Source organism: Schistocerca gregaria, chromosome 5, assembly GCF_023897955.1.
Source record: "Schistocerca gregaria isolate iqSchGreg1 chromosome 5, iqSchGreg1.2, whole genome shotgun sequence".
Taxonomy (NCBI): Eukaryota; Metazoa; Arthropoda; class Insecta; order Orthoptera; family Acrididae; genus Schistocerca; species Schistocerca gregaria.
Genome location: NC_064924.1, coordinates 402,559,246 through 402,581,095, shown reverse-complemented (window position 1 = coordinate 402,581,095; position 21,850 = coordinate 402,559,246). Strand labels below are relative to the sequence as shown.

General features: G+C 42.5%; 1 protein-coding gene across 1 annotated transcript in view; it reads left to right on the top strand.

The window, feature by feature from the left end:
- LOC126273015 (C-Maf-inducing protein-like) overlaps positions 1-21,850 on the top strand; it is an 879,384-nt gene that overhangs the window by 766,474 nt on the left and 91,060 nt on the right. The window contains exon 4 of the mRNA XM_049976389.1: positions 18,006-18,077. Within this exon, the coding sequence (XP_049832346.1) occupies positions 18,006-18,077 (72 nt within the window). The remainder of the gene's footprint in view (positions 1-18,005; positions 18,078-21,850) is intronic.

The window sequence follows — 21,850 nt, the reverse complement described above, 5'->3', positions numbered from 1 at the left end:
GGTACGTGAACTTACTACTATTGGGCATGAATAACGGTGAAAGAGTTTCTTGAAAATCATACGGAACCTGTATTTATCCATTCCGAGACTGCTGGAAGCTATTATGAATGCCAACGATTTTCCTACACCGTATTAGACCTCGTAATGTGTTGCGTTTTTTGATGTTTTTATCCGCCATCTGTGTGTCTCTCCCAACCGGAATGGTAACTGAATTACGATGAAGCCCGCGTTTGTTGGTACCGTAACCATAGCGACGCTGCTAAACTTGATCTCTCGACACGACACGGGGATGCGGAATTTCACTCATTAAATCACTGGTAACGAAACTGTTGCAAGACAGAATTTGAGGCACGGCAATTTGCGATTTTATAGGTCACTACTGCCAGGAAAGCTAATGCACGACTGTCTAACAACAACGCTCTGTGCTCTTGATAGAGGCAACTATCGATACTGCCGCGGGATAGGAAGCGGTATAGCAGTATGCTTACAAAAGAAAACGGGTTGATCGGTCGCATGCTGGAAGTCTTTCTGTTTGACGCCTCTCAGACGACTTGGGCGTCACTGAAGATAACATGACATGACGAGGACAACACAAACACCCAGTCCCCAGCAAAGAAAATCTCCTACCCGCTCGGGAATCTAACGCGGGACCCTCCGATCTAGAGGCAGTGACATTAACCAACAAATCACGAGCTGCGGACAGTATGCTTAAATTAACTGAGATTCCGCAGAGATGGACACATATGGGCCTTACATCGTTTTCTTTTGTTATGCCACGCTCGTTCAGCGAAGGACCTTCAAATGAAGTAAAAATGAGAAAACTAGCGCCCGCAGGCCTCATAGAGATGAATTCGAATGGGGCAGAATAAACGGCGTTAGAGACATGGGTTTTTCGTACCGTAACATTTAGTTTCCTGTAGGATATGCAGCTATGCATATTAAACGTCTGTGATTTTAGTAGATACAAGAAAGTCGTTCACAGCATGTACGACAAAATGTGACCGCACGACAGATTGCCCCCTCCCCCTTCCCCCATTTCCACTGCTTGACTGTCATTGACCGCACTATGCCTCTGTCCAATCTGGAGTACTGCAGTGTGTCGACTTCTGTAGGTAAAGTTCATAGGTACGACACCGCCATGGTGAAGGAAGCTGTGATTCTCAACAGTCTCAGCTCTTCAACTCTTGGAATAGTGTTATGGGAGAGCTATTGGATGTGACAACTGGACTGATTTAGTTATAGTTGAAGGAAAACTGGTAAACTCTGTTGTCACACTTTTCATGACCAGGGTACCATATGACGTATTGCAGGACGATAACTCAAGACCCCACATTGCAGATCATACCACAGACACCTTGTCGGCCGCGGTGGTCTCGCGGTTCTAGGCGCGCAGTCCGGAACCGTGCGACTGCTACGGTCGCAGGTTCGAATCCTGCCTCGGGCATGGATGTGTGTGATGTCCTTAGGTTAGTTAGGTTTAAGTAGTTCTCAGTTCTAGGGGACTAATGACCACAGCAATTGGGTCCCATAGTGCTCAGAGCCATTTGAACCATTTTGAGCCACAGACACCTTGATGAATGTACGGGTTCTTGAATGACCGGCCTATTCCCCTGATTTGTCACCCATAGAGCATGCTATATAACGAGCTATACTTATCCGAACAGGCAGACGCGTGAAGATAGCTGACTTCAGTTGGAAGGACCACATAGATAATATTGTCGGAAAGGCGAGCCAAAGGTTGCGTTTCATTGGCAGGACACTTAGCAGATGCAACAAGTCCACTAAAGAGACAGCTTACACTACACTCGTTCGTCCTCTGTTAGAATATTGCTGCGCGGTGTGGGATCCTTACCAGGTGGGATTGACGGAGGACATCGAAAGGGTGCAAAAAAGGGCAGCTCGTTTTGTATTATCGCGTTATAGGGGAGAGAGTGTGGCAGATATGATACACGAGTTGGGATGGAAGTCATTACAGCATAGACGTTTTTCGTCGCGGCGAGACCTTTTTACGAAATTTCAGTCACCAACTTTCTCTTCCGAATGCGAAAATATTTTGTTGAGCCCAACCTACATAGGTAGGAATGATCATCAAAATAAAATAAGAGAAATCAGAGCTCGAACAGAAAGGTTTAGGTGTTCGTTTTTCCCGCTCGCTGTTCGGGAGTGGAATAGTAGAGAGATAGTATGATTGTGGTTCGATGAACCCTCTGGCAAGCACTTAAATGTGAATTGCAGAGTAGTCATGTAGATGTAGATATTGCACGTACAATAGTTTACTTCCGATATCATTATGAAACTACTGACTTGCGAGCGTTGCTGCGGTTAACAGCTAGTTATGCTTAAGGACGGTCTATTCCATTGGTCTTACGTCCGCCCACGGTAGCTGAGTAGTCATCGCGTCGGACTGTCAATCCAAAGGGCCCGGGTTCGATTCCCGGCTGGGTCGGAGATTTTCTCCGCTCAGGGACTGGGTGTTGTGTTGTCCTAATCATCATCATTTCATCCCCATCGACGCGCAAGTCGCCGAAGTGGCGTCAAATCGAAAGACTTGCACCAGGCGAACGGTCTACCCGACGGGAGGCCCTCGTCACACGTTAAAAAAAAAAAATTGGTCTTACGACACCAGGTGCATGAACAATGTAGCTGATGGCCAGTGGCAAAACATACGTTTGTTTTCACAAAGATTCAACTCCGATAAGCAACCCTTTTTATAGGCACTACGACTAACAACTGAACTGCCATGATATTATTAATGACCCACAGAAGACTTATTCTGTTTTGCTGACACAACAGATAGTATAAACGTGAACTTGGGAGCAACAATAGTACTGGGTGGAATGGGGGGGAGTAAATTCTGTATCATCCTACTTTTTTACTTCCTCCACCGTCTTGTCCCGCTCCTGTTCTCTGTCTATATAAGACGATACATATGGTCGAATAGCATTTTCACTTCAGCACCCGCTCTCAGGCCTTTGAGATCCTACAATACAGTAGCGACGTAGCAGCAAGAATTTCGTTATAATTTCTTAGACTTTGCTATCGATTCGTTGTCATCCCGTAGAATCAGTCGCACTGTCGGTGGTCCGCATCTTCCCAACAAAACATTTCGACATCGTAACTCGGCATTTTCATCAGATGTTTCCTCAGACTGGGCCCTTTCGTGACCGGGGCCCTTATACAGAACGACAGTGACATCGCCAGAAAATACAGGGTGTACTTAAAGTCCAGGACCATTTTCAGTTATTTATTGCACAAGAATCAAACATTGTACAGATATCATACATGTCATATTGAAGAGAAACCCGAAAGTTTTTTCTCACGTATACCGGCACATCGTAGTTTGGTAATTTGCCGATAGTCCGCGCTAGTTGCAAACATAGCGAGTTCAGGTGCGGAGCGAGATTTCTGCGTGTTGGAGTTCGACAAAAACTAGCGTGCTAGAGCTGTTCAACGGATGTTTAGATCCAAGTGCGGCAAGAAGCTACCAACAAGAAAGGCCATTTAGCACTGGCACTACAAATTCGTTACGGCGCGTTGCTTGTGCCCGGCAAAGAGAAGCGGACGTCCCAGTGTGAGTGAAGTGAATATAAGCTCGTACGAGAGACAGTCATAAGGAGCCCAAAGAAATCGATGCGTCGTGCATCCCGTGAAGTCGAAATGGCTCCGATGGCAGTGTGGAAAGTCTTACAACAGAAGCAGCCTATGGAACCATTCAACTCGCAACTAGTGCGGAAGTTCAGTGACAACGACAAAGGCAAGCGTTTTGAGTTTTGTTCGCAGTTGCAACAATTGAATGAGGATGGGAATGGCATTGTTGATCGCTTAATTATTAGCGAGGAAGCCACTTTTCACACTAATGGGAAAGTGAACAGGCATATCTGTCGAATCTGGGGTACAACTCACCCACACGAATGCTTTGAATTTGAGCGTGATTCCCCAAAGGTAAACGTTTTTTGTGCCTTGTCACATCTAAAAATGTACAGGCCGTTCTTCTTCGCCGAGAGCACTGTCACTGGATATTCCTACTTGGATATGTTACAGCAATGGCTGATGCCTCAAATGCAGTCGGACTCTCCGTTCGTCTTTCAGCAGGATGGGACTCCACCCCATTTTCATCGTGAAGTTCGTGGATACATGAACAAGGGGCGGGGAGGGGGGGGGGGGGGTTGTTTGGGGGAGGAGACCAGACGGCGAGGTCATCGGTCCCATCAGATTAGGGAACGACGGGGAAGGAAGTCAGCCGTGCCCTTTCAAAGGAACCATCGCGACAATTGCCTGGAGCAATTTACGGAAATCACGGAAAACCTAAATCAGGATGGCCGGACGCGGGGGTTGAACCGTCGTCCTCCCGAATGCGAGTCCAGTGTGCCTGAACATGGAGCTGCCGCATCGATGGATCGACTTTGCTTCAGGAGAGGACAGCTGTTTCGTGAGATGGCCTCTCCGATCACCAGATCTCACTCCATGTGACCTTTTTCTGTGGGGGACACGTTAAAGATCTGATGTATGTACCGCCTCTAGCACGTGATGTAGCAGAGCTCCGGAAGAGAGTACGGGAAGCGACTGCCACAGTCGACGATGCCTTGCTGGGAAGGGTATGACAAGAATCCGAATACCATATTGACGTCTGCTGGGTCACTCGTGGTTCTCGTATCGAATGTTTTTTTTAAAAAAAAAAAAACAGTTGCTCTTCAAAATGCAGTATGTATGACGTCTGTGTAATTTTTAGTTCTTGTGCAATAAATAATTGAAAGTGTTCCCAAACTTTGTGTACACCCTGTACGTAATCCCGATGATTGGATCACAATAAATAGCGTAGCCGATATTGTATCGAACACAGTGCACGAAGAATACAAACGCCAAAACCCATATGGAAGGAGGCGTAGACAAGCATAAACAACACGACTACATGGGAGGACACAAGCACGCCCAGAGTTTCCGAAACCGAGGAAGGAACCAACGCACTAAGTGAACAGGACCCAGAAGGGATCAACACGTAAGTGACCCAAACCAATAACTCATGACACTGGAAGCCATAACATATCCACAAACAACACAATAGGCGTTAACAATCATAAAACAGACAAAGCACCGCCACAAGCAATGACACCACATATTAAGACTCCAGTAATAAGGTAACATCTCTTGGGAAGAGAAGGCTCAAAGAACTTTTACTCCGAGGCTCCTCTTCCCCAACGGCACGTTGTGTATTGTGTATAGTATACTGTACACAAGCACTAATGTTACTCATCTTCTTTGTGTAAACTACACTCAATTTATTTTATATATCAAATGTATTTTCTGTATAAATTATGTATAAAACAAAAAACAATGTGAAGTATTAAGTTATTTAAGGAATACTGCACTCAAGTACCAATGAACTAAATTCTATGTCTACTAGTAAATTTACAGCCATAAGTGTATTCTTCATCCAAAGTTAAAATTCCTGTATGCCATTTATCAAATGCTCAATCAGTACCGGTATATAATCCGTGTAACACCATGTGTGTATGTATCTAAAGTATCGCATAAAATATACCACAGCTAACAACAATTAAACAAACAACCACTGAAATCATGTAGTGTCCTGACATGCAGCACTCCAAGTAATGTATCAATACACACAAACACAACATACATAAACACGCCGTTTTAGGTGAGAAAAGCTCGAAGTTCTACCGAGACCCTCCCACCTGACATGTAGGAATAGGCTATTCTCAACCAACAAGCTACTTACACTATATTACACATTCAAATATAGTACATCACTTCCCTGTACGTATTCCAACTTATTTTCACCACTCTTACTGAGTTCTTTTTTTTACATTTGCGTTATATAACTGCACTAGGCGGAAACAAATTATATAGAACCACTTTAACAATTGTAAAGCATTAAATTCTCTATAACCTCAAAGAAATTTTATGTAATATGTTATTTAAAATAGTTATAACAACAAGAAGTCTTTGCTTTTAGATTTAGACGCAACCGACCCCACATTACTTTTCAAGGCAAATGGTTATTCTGTACTATTAATGAAATAAATAATAAATAAATGTTGCGAACATTTGCATATATATGCCTGAAACAGGTCAGCAAACCGACCAGTCTCAGCAAACACCTGATGAAGAGGCTGCTCTATAGTGTCAAAATATCGTGTTGCGAAGATGACAGGAACTCCGTTGTTGAACACGAGCAAGCTGTGTAGACAGCAGCAGTGTTAACCAAGCGCCTATTCTGTGACATACACCATGTCAACGATAGACGTCTGTTCAATAGTAGTAATTTGTTTGTTATGCTATTTGGACAAGAAAACGCTGTAGAAATGAGCCCATGACGACAGTATGTGTTTACAGTCGCTGAATGTAGGCTTCTTTTCGTTGGTAGAGTATACGAAAACGAAAAGTCTCGTACGAACCGTGTAAGTACAGTTTTGAAATAAAATAAAACAAGTAGACTTTTCTTAGCAGTTTTATTTTTATATGAGAGCCTGCTGTACTTTCATCAACTTTTCTACATAATTCTCACCAATACACGGCGAGTTTACGTGCAATCGGACTGTGAGCTATGACATCACGGTGAACTCTCTCGCCATGGTACACTACATTGAAGCTTACAGGCACAGGACACACACATGTTTAAATCATACTCAGATATGAATGTAATAAAGCTTTTTCGATTTGATTATTATTAAGCTTTATACTAGTCAGACTATTTTCTTTCTATGGTCGGTGAAATGCTAGTGTAAAACCTCGGAAAGACATCAACCTGTTTCACCATATCGAACGACACCGCTTTTTTCTTCTGGTGGAAGTGGCTCACACAGGGTTAGACCACATAAATCTAATACGGACACACCTCCTATAATACCATTTTAGAGTCCGTAACTATATTAACAGATTTTCTTTTTCCATTCTGCAATGGTGTGTAAGAACTTTTTTTCATTTTTTCATTTTTTCAGTTTTTGTGTTCACTCTCAGTTCACTTGCCGCCTTTCTACTTTATTTTTCTTGTTGATAGCTTTCATTCTGTTGAAACTTCATGTCCTTACCAAACACATCACATCACAGCAAAGTTCTGACAAAGGATAACGCTTTTTAACATAGACAACGTGAAGTCACAGTCTTCGCAATATCTAAAGATGACCAGTTAGTATACAGTCCTTCCAAAATTACTTGTCGTTGATAGACAGAAAAAGAGCCCAGAATCACTTTTTGAACATATTTTAACTTCAGCAGCGCAGCACTGTATCGAGAGAGAGACTGTATATCTTCATTGTTTTTCCTAAAGCATTTTATTTCTGTTTCCATAAATTCAATTTTTTTTCAACTGCAAACTTATCTGTGCGTTTACAATCATTTATTAATTTTAGTTTCGCCATATTGTTTTTAGGGAGTATATCAAACTTAATTCCTAAATTACTTACTTTTTCTGGAGATCGCGTAGCAAACCATTACTTTTCTCATAAAAATCTACCCTAAAAATCCCTCACTACAGCGATAGTCACGATATAACTCTGTACTCAGTCGCCAGTCAGTAATAAAAATTCACACTGCAGCAAACAACGTTGTTTTCGTTCGTAAGCACAATTATAGCACAATACGTTATGATAATTGCGGGCTACTGAGTACAGGATGGGTTCACTCACGCCAGTGGTGCGACTTGCTGCTGCGGATACAAACGGTGATCTCTTCAGTGTTTGTGAGTATTTGAAACACCACATCCGACTGAGAATCCCTGATTGTGAAATACGCACCGTGATGCGTTTTCTTAGTGCTGAAGGCGTGAAAGCGGATGAAATTCATCGTCAGATCAGTGAAGTGTATTATGAGCGACGGGATGCTACGGAAATGAGTGAGAGGTTTGAAATACGGCAGTAGATAGTGCATGATAAGTAACGAAGTGGGTGACTTTCAATCGTTACTGACCGTCTGGTGCAGTAAGTTGATGAACAAGTGAGGGAGAAGAGACGCTTTACTATTTCTACGATATGCGATGAGTTTCATCAAGTATCAAGACGTGTGCTTCATGCAGTGTTACCTAATGAGCCGGCAGATCTCTATGAGAATAGTATTCAGAAACTGATTGCGCGATACGAACCGTGCCTCAATGTTGTTGGAAATTATGTAGAAAAATACTCGCTTTTGTGTAAAAATAGAATTGCTAAGAAAAGTCTACCGGTTTAGTTTTTATTTCAAAAAGGTACTTACTTTAAAAAAACACGCCTCGTATCTCTCGGTTAATGCTTAAACCATCTTTCTTTTTTCTTGTTGACTAACTCGCCGCCCCATCGGTTTGGCCTTGAAAAGCAACGTCATTGTATACGGTAACCAGAGGAACTGTGCATCACCAAAAATTTGTTGAAAAATTACTTTCTTTTTACCGTACTAGAAACTGTGCCAGAAATCGAACCACGATGCACCTCCCCTATAGCAGGAAGACGTGGAGCAAGGCGGTCTCTCCTAACGTTACCTGATGAAATTCAGCATCTTGTTTCACATGCGATGTGAGCCTCTCCCACTGCCGTGGGCGTGGAAGCACAGGTGGAGAGATACGTACAAACACGCCGCCCACGTCAGACAAGGCTCCAGTGGTGCGATCACTCCAGCGTCCCTTCTCAGAAGCAAAGGGCAAATATATCCGAATATTGCTGCTCTCGAATCGGGAATTGACCGCCTCCGTATGTGACACACAACTTCCCCGGCGATTCAGACTGGTGACGCAAGCTGCGTCGTGGGTGTAAAAGTTCACTCACCTCGATAGAATACTGTTACTCTATTTTTTTTAACAGACAGTCACAAAAAGGCAGTCTATAATTATGCTGCAGCATATCGGTCTTATCGATTACCTTCAATTAAAACAATTGCTGAAACAAGCGCGCGTTATATCATTGAATAGGAGTACGACGTACTTGGCCACGTTGCTGACATGTAAGACCGGTGTTGCGCCCATCTGTTGCTGGAAGACCTGCAGTATTATCTGTGCTTGTGATGGTATGGCCCTTCGGGCACCGACCGATATCACATACTCGTGAGTCTGAAAGCTGAGGCGGCGTGGTCCCCCTGCGCACACTGGGCAGTGCCCAAGCGTCAGACGTCAGACATCAGAAGCGGAGACTTCTTCGGCCTACATCTGACGATATGTGTCAGGTGCCTGTCCAAAGCAATTTGCTGACAGCCGTGAATTGAGAAAGTGGGAGGGAAAGAGGTAGCCTTGTTTGATCGGAAACACGGGGTGCGGTGCGCGGTCATTTGTGACCGCTGTGAAAGCATGCGGCCGCTGAGAGGCAATCTTAAAACCACAGTCACAACAGAAAGTGCATCAAGCGCGATAGCTCTGAAAAAGTCAACCATAAGAGATTAAAGGCCTCACCGAGACGAAACAGATAAGTCTGCGCTTAATCTCGTAGCACAGTTAGTTAAGATGCTACAGAGCATAAAGAGCTACAGTTTGTCGTAAACTAAGAAAATTAATACCTTCTGTTGTAATCACCATACAGAGCTGGGCGACTGTTGACTGGAATACTCTCTTTCAAATTCTGAAGGTGGCAGGGGTAAAATACCTGGAGCCAAAGAGTATTTACAATTTGTACAGAAACCAGATGGCAGTTATAAAAGTCGATGGGCATGAAAGGGAAGCAGTGGTTGGCAAGAGACTGAGACAGGGTTGTAGACTCTCCCCGATGTTATTCAATCTCTATATTGAGCAAGCAGTAAAGGAAACAATAGAAAAATTCGGAGTAGGTATTAAAATCCAGGGAGAAGAAATAAAAACTTTGAGGTTAGCCGATGACATTGTAATTCTGTCAGAGACAGCAAAGGACTTGGAAGAGCAGTTGAACGGAATGGACAGTGTCTTGAAAGGAGGATATAGTTTGAACTTCAACAAAAGCAAATGGAATGTAGTCGAATTAAATCGGGTGATACTGAGGGAATTAGATTAGGAAATGAGACGCTTAAAGTAGTAAAGGAGTTTTGCTTTTTTTGGGAGCAAAATAACTGATGATGGTCGAAGTAGAGAAGATATAAAATGTAGACTGGAAACGGCAAGGAAAGCGTATCTGAAGAAGAGAAATTTGTTAACATCGAGCATAGATTCAAGTGTCAGGAAGTCGTTTCTGAAAGTATTTGTATGGAATGTAGCCATGTGTGGAAGTGAAAGATGGACGATAAATAGTTTAGACAAGAAGAGAATAGAAGCTTTTGAAATGTGGTGCTACAGAAGAATGCTGAAGATTAGATGGGTAGATCACATAACTAATGAGGAGGTATTGAATAGAATTGAGGAGTTTCTGGCACAACTTGACAAGAAGAAGGAATCGGTTGGTAAGACATGTTCTGAGGCATCAAGGGATCACCAATTTAGCATTGGAGGGCAGAGTGGAGGATAAAAATAGTAGAGGGAGACCAAGAGATGAATAGACTAAGCAGATTCAGAAGGATGTAGGTTGCAGTAAGTACTGGGAGATGAAGAAGCTTGCACAGGATAGGGTAGCATGGAGAGCTGCATCAAACCAGTCTCAGAACTGAAGACAACAACAACAACAACAACAACAACAACAACCATGCGTGGAAAATACTCCTGTGACATGTAAGGCGTTAGGTCTCAATAAAACAAAAAAACATTTTTACGTGGACAACAGCCATCCAAATTCTTCATTGTAGCTAATAAAAATTACACGCTTTGTAATTTTGTCTCATAACTGAGCTTCGATTAAATAGAGAAAACCAACAAGACCACAACCACTGTGCTCAAGTGCTCATAAACGCAAGACAGCCAACTTGCTTACGTTAGCCACACCAGGTAAACTAGGGTTCACAGCCGCAAACACGTGATCGTTAGCCCAGTGATCACTCTGTGGTACCCGCCCTCGTTGACTATACAGGAAAAAAGGTCCAGGGCTCCAGCGGGGTGGACTCCACCGATGGTCACTATGCAGGTTCAAAGCTGGTGGCGGAAGAGAACTTTCGTTGTCACAGCCCAGCAGACGACAGGCAGCTTTGTTCAGGAGGCGCCATAACTGCCCACAGCGCCGCCAAACTCACACCTTGGAACTTCAGCGTACCTGCATATTATTGACATTTGCACAGTCTGCCATGTTGTAGTTAGGTAAAAAAAATCTATCGTCTCTACGTGATGAATAATTCTTTGCGTATTTCTGGCCTTGAACTTTATATCAATATGCGATGTAGTAGGCTAAAGAAGGAGCGGAATCGAAAAGTATTTTCAGTTTGCGTTCTCGTGGCATTTAGTGGTAACCATTTTGTAATTAGGCAAGAAACTAAATACGAGCATCTTTGGCTGGCGCGTTCAGACAGCTGGAGCTCGACATCCAGGTAGTGTAGAGATCACAGGTTCGAATTGATCGCTACAAGGCGTCTTTGAGTCGGCAGAATTTTAGTAAAAATATTGTTAAGGTTATGTTGTTGTTGTTGTGGTGGTCTTCAGTTCTGAAACTGGTTTGATGCAGCTCTCCATGCTACTCTATCCTGTGCAAGCTTCTTCATCTCCCAGTACCTACTGCAACCTACATCCTTCTGAATCTGCTTAGTGTAGTCATCTCTTGGTCTCCCCCTACGATTTTTACCCTCCACGCTGCCCTCCAATACTAAATTGGTGATCCCTTGATGCCTCAGAACATGTCCTACCAACCGATCCCTTCTTCTGGTCAAGTTGTGCCACAAACTTCTCTTCTCCCCAATCCGATTCAATACTTCCTCATTAGTTATGTGATCTAATTAGAATTAAAAACGCCGATGCAGCATGATAAGGCAGAAAGAAATACGAGACGACTGAGGTGCACAACCTATGAAATATCCAGTCTGACTGGAGAAAATCAACATTAAACCGTACCGAAAACCGCAGTACCCCAAGACAGCAGCTAAAAATGGTAGGCGCTCTCAGTAACATCCACCTCATAAAAACTGGTGATTTACCCTTCCTCAAAGTGTGGTAAAGTAGACAAAATAATAACTTCATATTATTTTTAAGCAACCTGCCTGTGTAAACGTATATACTGCAGAAAGCAATTTCAACACTGTACATATTATAAGAGAAATACTCATGCCAAAAAAATTGATTAAAACATCATCAGATGCGCAATGGAAAGACGTGTAAACTGACTTGTAATATCTATGCAACCTGAAAGACCTTTAAACGGCGAAGCAACATGTAATTTGAATTGCACTGTGAAACAGTCACCTAGACTATACGCACTTGTGCTGGCAGCCCTTCGCTGCCCAAGGTTGCGAACTGTCGTATTAGCGAAAGCCAGGCGATGAGCGGTGGAAGAACTGGTGATACACTCTGAGACATTTTCAACTGTCGGAGAAATTCTGACAGTTTCCATGGCATGAGACCTATAAATGTTCCGCCTGTAATTGGACTTAAATATATCGCCGCGAGCTGTGCCGCATTCCTTGTAGCTAGCGTCGCTGGCTGCCGTGTTGTGGGTCACCGGTTCCACCGTGATCAACAGAGAATACCTGTTACTTAGCATATATCATTTCTGCAAGGTTCTCGAATGTTTTTTGTTTTGTTTTGTTTTGTTTGCAACGTTTGTATTTTCTGGAATACTCGATGTATGTATAAACAGCATCACACACTGTCAAGGAGTTGAGTTCTGTCTGTTCGCTGGTGTCTGTAATAAACGGGCTTTCACTTCTACATGTTGTACGAGTACTTCATTCACGACCCTGTTTCCGGATTTGGACTTGTTTGCGGCAGTGACGTGCCACTATTTGTTGGCGGCTGGCTGCAGTTGGCGAACAGCTGAAGAGGCTGTTCGCTGCAGTCAGCCGTCTGCCAGGCTGCTGCCTCGGGGCGTAGCGGCGGCGGAGAAACTGGCGCGTCGCATGGGACACCTCAAGCGTCACTTCTCTCGTTTCTTTCAGTGTACACTCTTGAAATTTCAGCAGTAACCTACTCCATGCGACACAACCTCTCTCTTAGGGAGTTTGTTCAGCATCTGCACAACGCGCTGGTGCTTACGAAACGATCCCGTGACGAAACACGCCGCTCTTCGTTGGATCTTCTGTATCTCTTCAGTTAATTCTGCTTGGTAAGGGTCCGAGACTGACGAGCAATAATAAAGAACCAGCCGAACGAATGTTTGGTAAGCCACTTCTTTCATGGATGAATTAGGTTTCCTTAATATTCGCCGAATGCGTCTCACTCAGCCTGCTATCTGCTTTTCCTATACTTCGTTTTATGTGGTGATTCTACTCAAGTAGCTCCAACATTTGTAGACTTATTACTGTTTTCTGTGCTTTTTCTCCAATAACGTTCTCAAATAGTAGTTGACCACCTCTCTATTTACAGGCAAACTGTTAGACTTACTTACGTTCAGCGTCAAGTGCCAATACAGGCACCAGTCATCGATCCTCTGCAGATCTTCTTGCATTTCGCTACAGCCTTCTGACGTTTCTATAGGCAACAGCATCGTGTGCAAAAGCGACAAAGAAACTGGTATAGGCATGCATATTCAGATACAGAGATACGTAAAAACGTAGAATATAGCTCTGCGGTAGGCAACGCCTATACAAGACAACAAGTGTCTGGCACAGTTGTTAGATCGGTTACTGCTGCTACAATGGCAGGTTATCAAGATTTTAGTGAGTTTGAACGTGGTGTTGTAGTCGGCGAACGAGTGAAGGAAAACAGCATCTCCGAGGTAGCGATGAAATGGGGATTTCCCCGTACGACCATTTCACGAGTGTACCGTGAATATCAGGAATCCGGTGAAACATCAAATCTCCGACATCGCTACGACCGGAAAAAGATCCTACAAGAACGAGAGCAAGAACGATTGAAGAGAATCGTTCAAGGTGACAAAAGTGCAACCCTTCCGGAAATTGCTGCATATTTCAGTGCTGGGCTATCATCAAGTGTCAGCGTGCTAACTATTCAACTAAACATCACCAATATGGGTTTCCGGAGCCGAAGGCCATCTCATATACCCTTGATGACTGTACGACACAAAGCTTTACGCCTCGCCTGGACCCGTCAGCACCAACATTGGACTGTTGATGACTAGAAACATGTTGTCTGATCGGACGAGTCTCGTTTCAAATTGTCTCAAGCTGATGTACGTGTACTGGTATGGAGATGACCTCATGAATCTATGGACCCTGCATGTCAGCAGGGGACTGTTCAAGCTGGTGGCAGGGAACTGTTCAAGCTGGTGGAGGCTCAGTGATTGTGTGGGGCGTGTGCAATTGGATTGATATGTGACCCGTGATATGTCTAGATATGACTCTGACAGGTGCCACGTACGTAAGCATCCTGTCTGATCAACTGCATCCATTCATATCCGTTGTGCATTCCGACGGACTTGGGCAATTCCTGCAGGACAGTGCGACACCCCGCGCTTCCAGAATTGCTACAAAGTGGCTGCAGGAAAACTCTTCTGAATTTAGACACTTCCGCTAGTCACCAAACTCTCCAGACATGAATATTATTGAGCATATCTGGGACTCTTGCAACGTGCTGTTCAGGTGAGATCTCCAACCGGCCGTACTCTTACGGATTTATGCACGGTTCTGCAGGTATCATGGAGTCCATTTCCTCCAGCACTTCTTCAGCCATAGAGGCGTCCATGCCACACAATGCCACATCGTGCTGCGCCAGTTCTGCGTGCTCGCCGGGGCTCTACAAGATATTAGGCAGGTGTACCAGTGCCTTTGGATCTTCAGTGGATGTTGTAAACAATAATGGCCTTACAACATTCCCGTAGGATACTTCATAGATCATCTTTACATATGACGATTTCATTAGGTTGCGAATAAAATATTTAAGTCTCTCTCTTGTAAACTGCCGGTACCTGTGGCCGAGCGGTTCTAGGCGCTTCAGTCCGGAACCGCGCTGCTTCTACGGTCGCAGTTTCGTATCCTGCCTCGGGCATGGATGTGTGTGATGTCCTTAGGTTAGTTAGGTTTAAGCAGTTTCCAAGTCTAGGGGATTGATGACCTCCGATGTTAAGTCCCATGGTGCTTAGAGCCATTTGAACCATTTTATCTTGGTCCGATACCCGGTAAGCTCGTATTTTGTTACGGCACTCTAGATTTCACATATGAACACACAAAACAGTTTTTGGTAAGACTTGTATTTGCGGAATTCATGTTAGTTTTTGTAAAGCAGATTTTCGTTCTCCAGAATCGTTACAGTGTGTGAGTAAAGAACATGTTCCTTAATTCTACAGCAGATCGACGCCAGCGGGTTTGGCCTATAATTATGTGTATCAGCTGTACAAGCCTTCTCGAAAACAGTAATCACCTGTGCTGCTTTTTTCAATCGCTTGGTATCGTTCGTTGTTCCAGCAAACTACGGTATACTACTGCTAGAAGCGGCTCCAGTTCTTTCTCAAATCTCTATAGTATATCGCAGATATCTCACCGGGTTCACAAGCCTTTATCTCAATACCTGCCATTTCAGCGTTTATGCGATTGCTGAATGGAAGAATCGTATCACGGTCTCCGCCATGAAACAACTACGGAGTACTGAACTCAGCACTTAGGCCTTTTCTCCGTCATCTTACATTTTAGCGCCATTACGATCACTGAGCAATTGAATAGATGATTTCGATCCACTTACTAACTTAAGGTAATACCGAAACTCCTTATGGTTTTAATGGTTTTGTTGCCCTTAATGAACACACCTGGAAAATAGCCATACCTGTATGTATACAAAATGTTGAACACCCCTCCAAAATGCTCCCGACCGACAGATGCAGTCGACAAAATGTGACGCTTTTGGCCAGTGCATATTATGGTTGTCTGCCCTATTGCTGGACATCTCCTCATCAGTCGTCTTTTCAGCTGCGCAGGACTCTACTCAGGAGACGCAGACCTAATTTTTTCCTTCCCTTACTTTTCCTTTTTTTCCTTGCTTTCAGCCTGTTCCAGTTTTAGCGAGTGACCACACGTCAAGGGAATCTAATGATCCACGGTTTAGGAATTATTGTATTTCTGTTAACAGATGTCACTCTTGTCGCCACTTCTCACATAAATCTGAAATGTGACTGCCTCTGCTGTTTAGCAGCTAACGCCAAAGTTTCAGGTTTTATTCCTGGTGGACAGGTCCGGTACGGGGCCAACATAGCTTCGTGAGACCAAATGAGAAGCTGCTTGAATGAAATGCGATAATGACACACAAGCCGCTGAAGTGGATGCAAAGCTGTGCCAGTTGTCCAAATGTGTGATTCGTTTAGTCTAATGTCGGGCCTGGGGACCTGATGGTAAGTCGCATGGCTAGACACGGAGACGTCGCGGGATCGAATATCGGTCGGACCACGGATTTTTCAGTTTTCATTTTAACCTAGCCCTAAGTTCTTACAGATACGAGGAGGTGACATAAATAACACATGGTTCGGATTCCACTTTAAAATTGAAGTCCCCAGTTGGATAACTGGAGTAGGTTGAGGATACAGGAGTCGCCGAAGTGGCGTATGTTCGAAAGAATTTGCACCAGGCCATCGAGACACACGAAATTATTTTTATTTCATTCAAAAACCTGACATGTTTTGTGAAGATATCATTCCATTGTCGAGTTCTGTTAACAAGAAAACACAAACCATTATTCACATACTAACATACATGTAATGGAAATCTGTATTGTCCACATCCCTTGATAAGTGAGCAACAAACAAGCATCGTTAAGCATGTGAGACTCTCCATTGCACAGGGTGATTCCGTGACGATGTCACAAACTTTCAAGGGTGAGGAGAAGGGAAAAGTGTATCAATCTGAGATAAGCGACTTGGTTCGGAAACGACTGTGTCGTAAATTATAAGCGAAAATCGTTCTGATACCTCTGACTGGAATACATACGCCGGTATTGTTGTTACGATTGTAGGGTAGGTAACTTTCAGAAGCAGTAGTGTGGACAAAAATGAGAAAAACTGTCTGGTAAACAAGTGCTGTAAAATATATACCTTCAGAGCTATGAGCACTTGTCCATCTTCCATACTGTGAAACACATCTCTTCTACAGCAAGGTATTCGGTTTCGTATTTTTGGAGGAGATAGTATGGACCAAAACAAGAAAAAAAGTCGAGTAACTATGGGCTCTAAAATGTGTGCCTTAAGAGCTGTGGACACTTGTGCAGTAGAAGAGAAGTATTTCAGAGTAGCAGTACTATTCACCTATCAGAGATGGTTATACGTGTACATCAGTGACAGCCAACAACGAGTCTGGATGTCTATGTCATAGCAAAACCTAAAACTATCTTATACCGATATTGCAATGTTTGCATCTATTGGGGTTTGGTAGAACATAATATTCACTGGTGCGCCATAATGTCCGTACTGATATCGTAACTGTTCTATGGCTTCACAACAGGTAATTTGCACCAAACTGGTTACCAAATATACTTATTTCTTTATTTGTCTAAGCTGTGAAATAAGCCGTACATCCCTCTGTAAGACAACCAAGTAAATTTCATGTTTCTGTGTTCGTGTTTTTATTGTTACGGAACAAGATGGCATAGTGCGACATTTGTGTAGATAGAAACGGAAAACCACCAAAGAACCACATCCAGGCAGGCGACTGCGCAAGACAAGAAGTGCGAATTCTATCCAGGTGCGGTTCACTACTCAGATCTCCCATTTCGTTTTGTTAACTATAGTTAATCGAAACGAACTTATCTTCTTACAAAAACGGGTCTTTTGGGAAGATGAGAAAAATTTACCAATTAGAATAACTGCATCGAATTTTGTGTCTCGTCAGCAACCGCTATAGCCGAAATGAAACTGGCATAAGCTCTTCATTACCAGGCAATTATTTTCAGTGGTTGAGATGATACGTGATATCATCACCTCCTTTAATTGGAATCTCTCGACTTTTACCTGTGTCGCGTAATAAGAAAGAGTTCATTCGTGAAATTCTTTGTTAAAGTAAATATTCTCGCAAGCTATTTAACTGTGATTCCAGATAATTCTTTTGGTCCTGTGCACGGAGCTAAAAATTATGCTTTCACACCATAACTTACACGTTGTTTCTCTCATTTTCAGAAAAACATGTTCAAATATCGGAACATTCTGAAGAAATCCACGCGACCCGAAGTTATCCTCAAGGAGCTGAAGGTAAGTTGATCATAAACATTGGTCTCTTTATTGAACTCGGTTCCAATATTATTGTTTTGCTACTTCAAAAATCACTATTCCGATGAATTTTGCAACTCCATATTAACTTATATATAATGTTCAATATCAATGATATATATATTACCCAGTATCTTGAAGTAAAGGAAAATCATGTGCGATATAAGGACCACACAACTGAGCTGTCCTCGTTTAAATTGCCATTGACCTCATGAATTCGCGAGAAGAAGCAAGAACTATATATTTTTTTCCTTTTCTAGGACAAAAATTGCTTCAAATAATTCGATGGGCTACTTAGACGCGTTTGACGAAGGGAACGACTTTTCATTTCTTGTGGCATATTCCTAATGCAAATCTTACCACATATTTTTTTATATTATTTTAAAGCTACTATATTAAACGACGAAACGTCGTAACTGCTGCTCATAGTTATCGAAAAGATCATTAAACAAATTTCAATGCAGTGTTTATGTCGTAAGTATTGATTGATTGCACTGTAGGCTACGCAGAACTCTGGCAGCTGCCATCACATTGTCGTTCTGCACGGATAAGACACACCATTATTTGTATTCTGTTGGGAACACAAGAATAGCTACGCACATGCATCTCTTTACATGCTTCCAAAATACCGACTTTTGTCTGAGTCATAGCAATAATCCATTATGTAATGAAATGGAATTTGATTCACTTTCTTCTCTAATTATCTGAACTCAGACATTAACATCACTTGATTACTAACACAAACAAAAATTTATTCCGTGACCTGAGCATAACTTTAACAGCTACCTCTCATGAATGAAATAAATCTGAGACACACAGTCAGTGGCGTGGCCAACGATAAACACAGGCTTGAGCGCGCCTCTGTGAGACGTCAGCAATGCAGTGCTACTGCTGCCCGACACAAACCCATGAAGCCTGAAGCCGGTATTATACTTTAGAAGATGTTTGTCATAGATTTCGTCAAATTTATATGACCAAACTACTTCACTGGAGCTATTCATAGACTAGAAATATTAGTCTATGGATCTATTACGCGAGTGTAAAATTTTTCGTCATTGTTGTTAGGGGATGGCAGCCGAACAGTTAATCGCTTGTACAACAGCATATGATGGTGGCGAGCACATTGCTTGAAAATAAAGAGAAATAGAAGTGATTGTGGGTGAAATTGTGGACAGCAAGGAGAAACTCGAAGTGTTCACCAGAATTTGCTTCGTGAACTATAAGGCGAGGACATACGGAACAACGAAAATGATTTGATACTGGTCGAACTAATATTTCAGTTTGTTCTCATGCAAGCCGTCCCTCATCTTTGCATATACGGGACTTCTTTACGAAATGCCACTTCTTAATTTCATTCATAATAATCGATATTTTTGGGAAGCCTGCAAGTGTGCCATTCACGATTTAAATAAGGAAATACTGCACTACTTACGAATTTTTCATGTTTAATATGACACGTTCGCGACTTTATTCCCATTATCAAGAGGAAATATTTACATAGACTGTATTTTGTGTGAGCTGTTCTGCCTCTTTTGCCCTGCAGTTGTGTTTTTCTGGTTTACTGCAACCGGACAGATTTCTTTTGTCCGATTTTAAGAAAGGTCTTATAAAATGCCAATGTAAATATTTGAAATTGATCATGAGAATATATTCTCGTGCAAATCGTGAGAAAATATGTAACTAGTGCAGTGTTGGATTATTTAAATCTTGAATGCTATATCTGCTAAAGATCTTGTCATGGGTAGGTTAATATTTTTAACAACAGGCGAAGGATATACCACTTTTAACATAGTATTCAAGTCCCGCAGTGTACCATTTTACGTGTTTTCCGGAAACATGTGAACCTATACATAAATAACCTAAGGAGAAATTTATGAAAGTTGTTATTTTATTTATATCACAAATAAATACATTTGTTTCACTTATGTGTTGTTGTTGTGGTCTTCAGTCCTGAGACTGGTTTGATGCAGTTCTCCATGCTACTCTATCCCGTGCAAGCTTCTTCATCTCCCAGTACCTACCGCAACCTACATCCTTCTGAATCTGCTTAGTGTACTCATCTCTTGGTATCCCTCTACGATTTTTACCCTCCACGCTACCCTCCAAAGCTAAATTGGTGATCCCTTGATGCCTCAGAACATGTCCTACCAACCGATCCCTTCTTCTGGTCAAGTTGGGCCACAAACTTCTCTTCTCCCCAATTCTATTCAATGCTTCCTCATTAGTTATGTGATCTACCCATCTAATCTTCAGTATTCTTCTGTAGCACCACATTTCGAAAGCTTCTATTCTCTTCTTGTCCAAACTATTTATCGTCCATGTTTCACTTCCATACATAGCTACACTCCATACAAATACTTTCAGGAACAACTTCCTGACACTTAAATCTACATTCGATGTTAACAAATTCCTCTTCTTCAGACACGCTTTCCTTACCATTGCCACTCTACATTTTATATCCTCTCGACCATCATCAGTTATTTTGCTCCCCAAATAGCAAAACTCCTTTGCTACTTTAAGTGTCTGTTTTCCTAATCTAATTCCCTCAGCATCACCCGACTTAATTCGACTACATTCCACTATCCTCGTTTTGCTTTTGTTGATGTTCATCTTATATCATCCTATCAAGATACTATACAATCCGTTCAACTGCTCTTCCAAGTCCTTTGCTGTCTCTGACAGAATTACAATGTCATCGGTGGACCTCAAAGTTTTTATTTCTTCTCCATGGATTTTAATACCTACTCCGAATTTTTCTTTTGTTTCCTTCACTGCTTGCTCAATTTACAGATTGAATAACATCGGGGAGAGTCTACAACCCTGTCTCACTCCTTCCCAACCACTGCTTCCCTTTCATGTTCCTCGACTCTTACAGCTGCCATCTGGTTTCTGTACAAATTGTAAATAGCCTTTCGCTCCCTGTATTTTACCCCTGCCACCTTCAGAATTTGAAAGAGAGTATTCCAGTCAACATTTTCAAAAGCTTTCTCCAAGTCTACAAATGCTAGAAACGTAGGTTTGCCCTTCCGTAATCTTTCTTCTAAGATAAGTCGTAAGGTTAGTATTGCCTCACGTGTTCCAACATTTCTACGGAATCCAACCTGATCTTCCCCGAGGTCGGCTTCTATCAGTTTTTCCATTCGTCTGTAAAGAATTCGCATTAGTATTTTTCAGCTGTGACTTATTAAACTGATAGTTCGGTAATTTTCACATCTGTCAACACCTCCTTTCTTTGGGATTGGAATTATATTCTTATTGAAGTCCGAGGGTATTTCGCCTGTTTCATACATCTTGCTCACCAGATGTGGCCGTCAGTAGTTCTAATGGAATGTTGTCTACACGGGGCGGCCTTGTTTCGTCTCAGGTCTTTCAGTGCTCTGTCAAACTCTTCACGCAGTATCGTATCTCCCATTTCATCTTCATCTACATCCACTTCCATTTCCATAATATTGTCCTCAAGTACATCGCCCTTGTATAGACCCTCTATATACTCCTTCTACCTTTCTGCTTCTACATCCTTACATTTGTCCTCTAGCCATCCCTGCTTAGCTATTTTGCACTTCCTGTCGATCTCATTTTTGAGGCGTTTGTATTCCTTTTTGCCTGCTTCATTTACTACATTTTTATATTTTCTCCTTTCATCAGTTAAATTCATTATTTCTTCTGTTACCAAAGGACTTCTACTAGCCCTCGTCTTTTTACCAGCTCTCGTCTTTTTACCTACTTGATCCTCTGCTGCCTTCACTACTACCCAT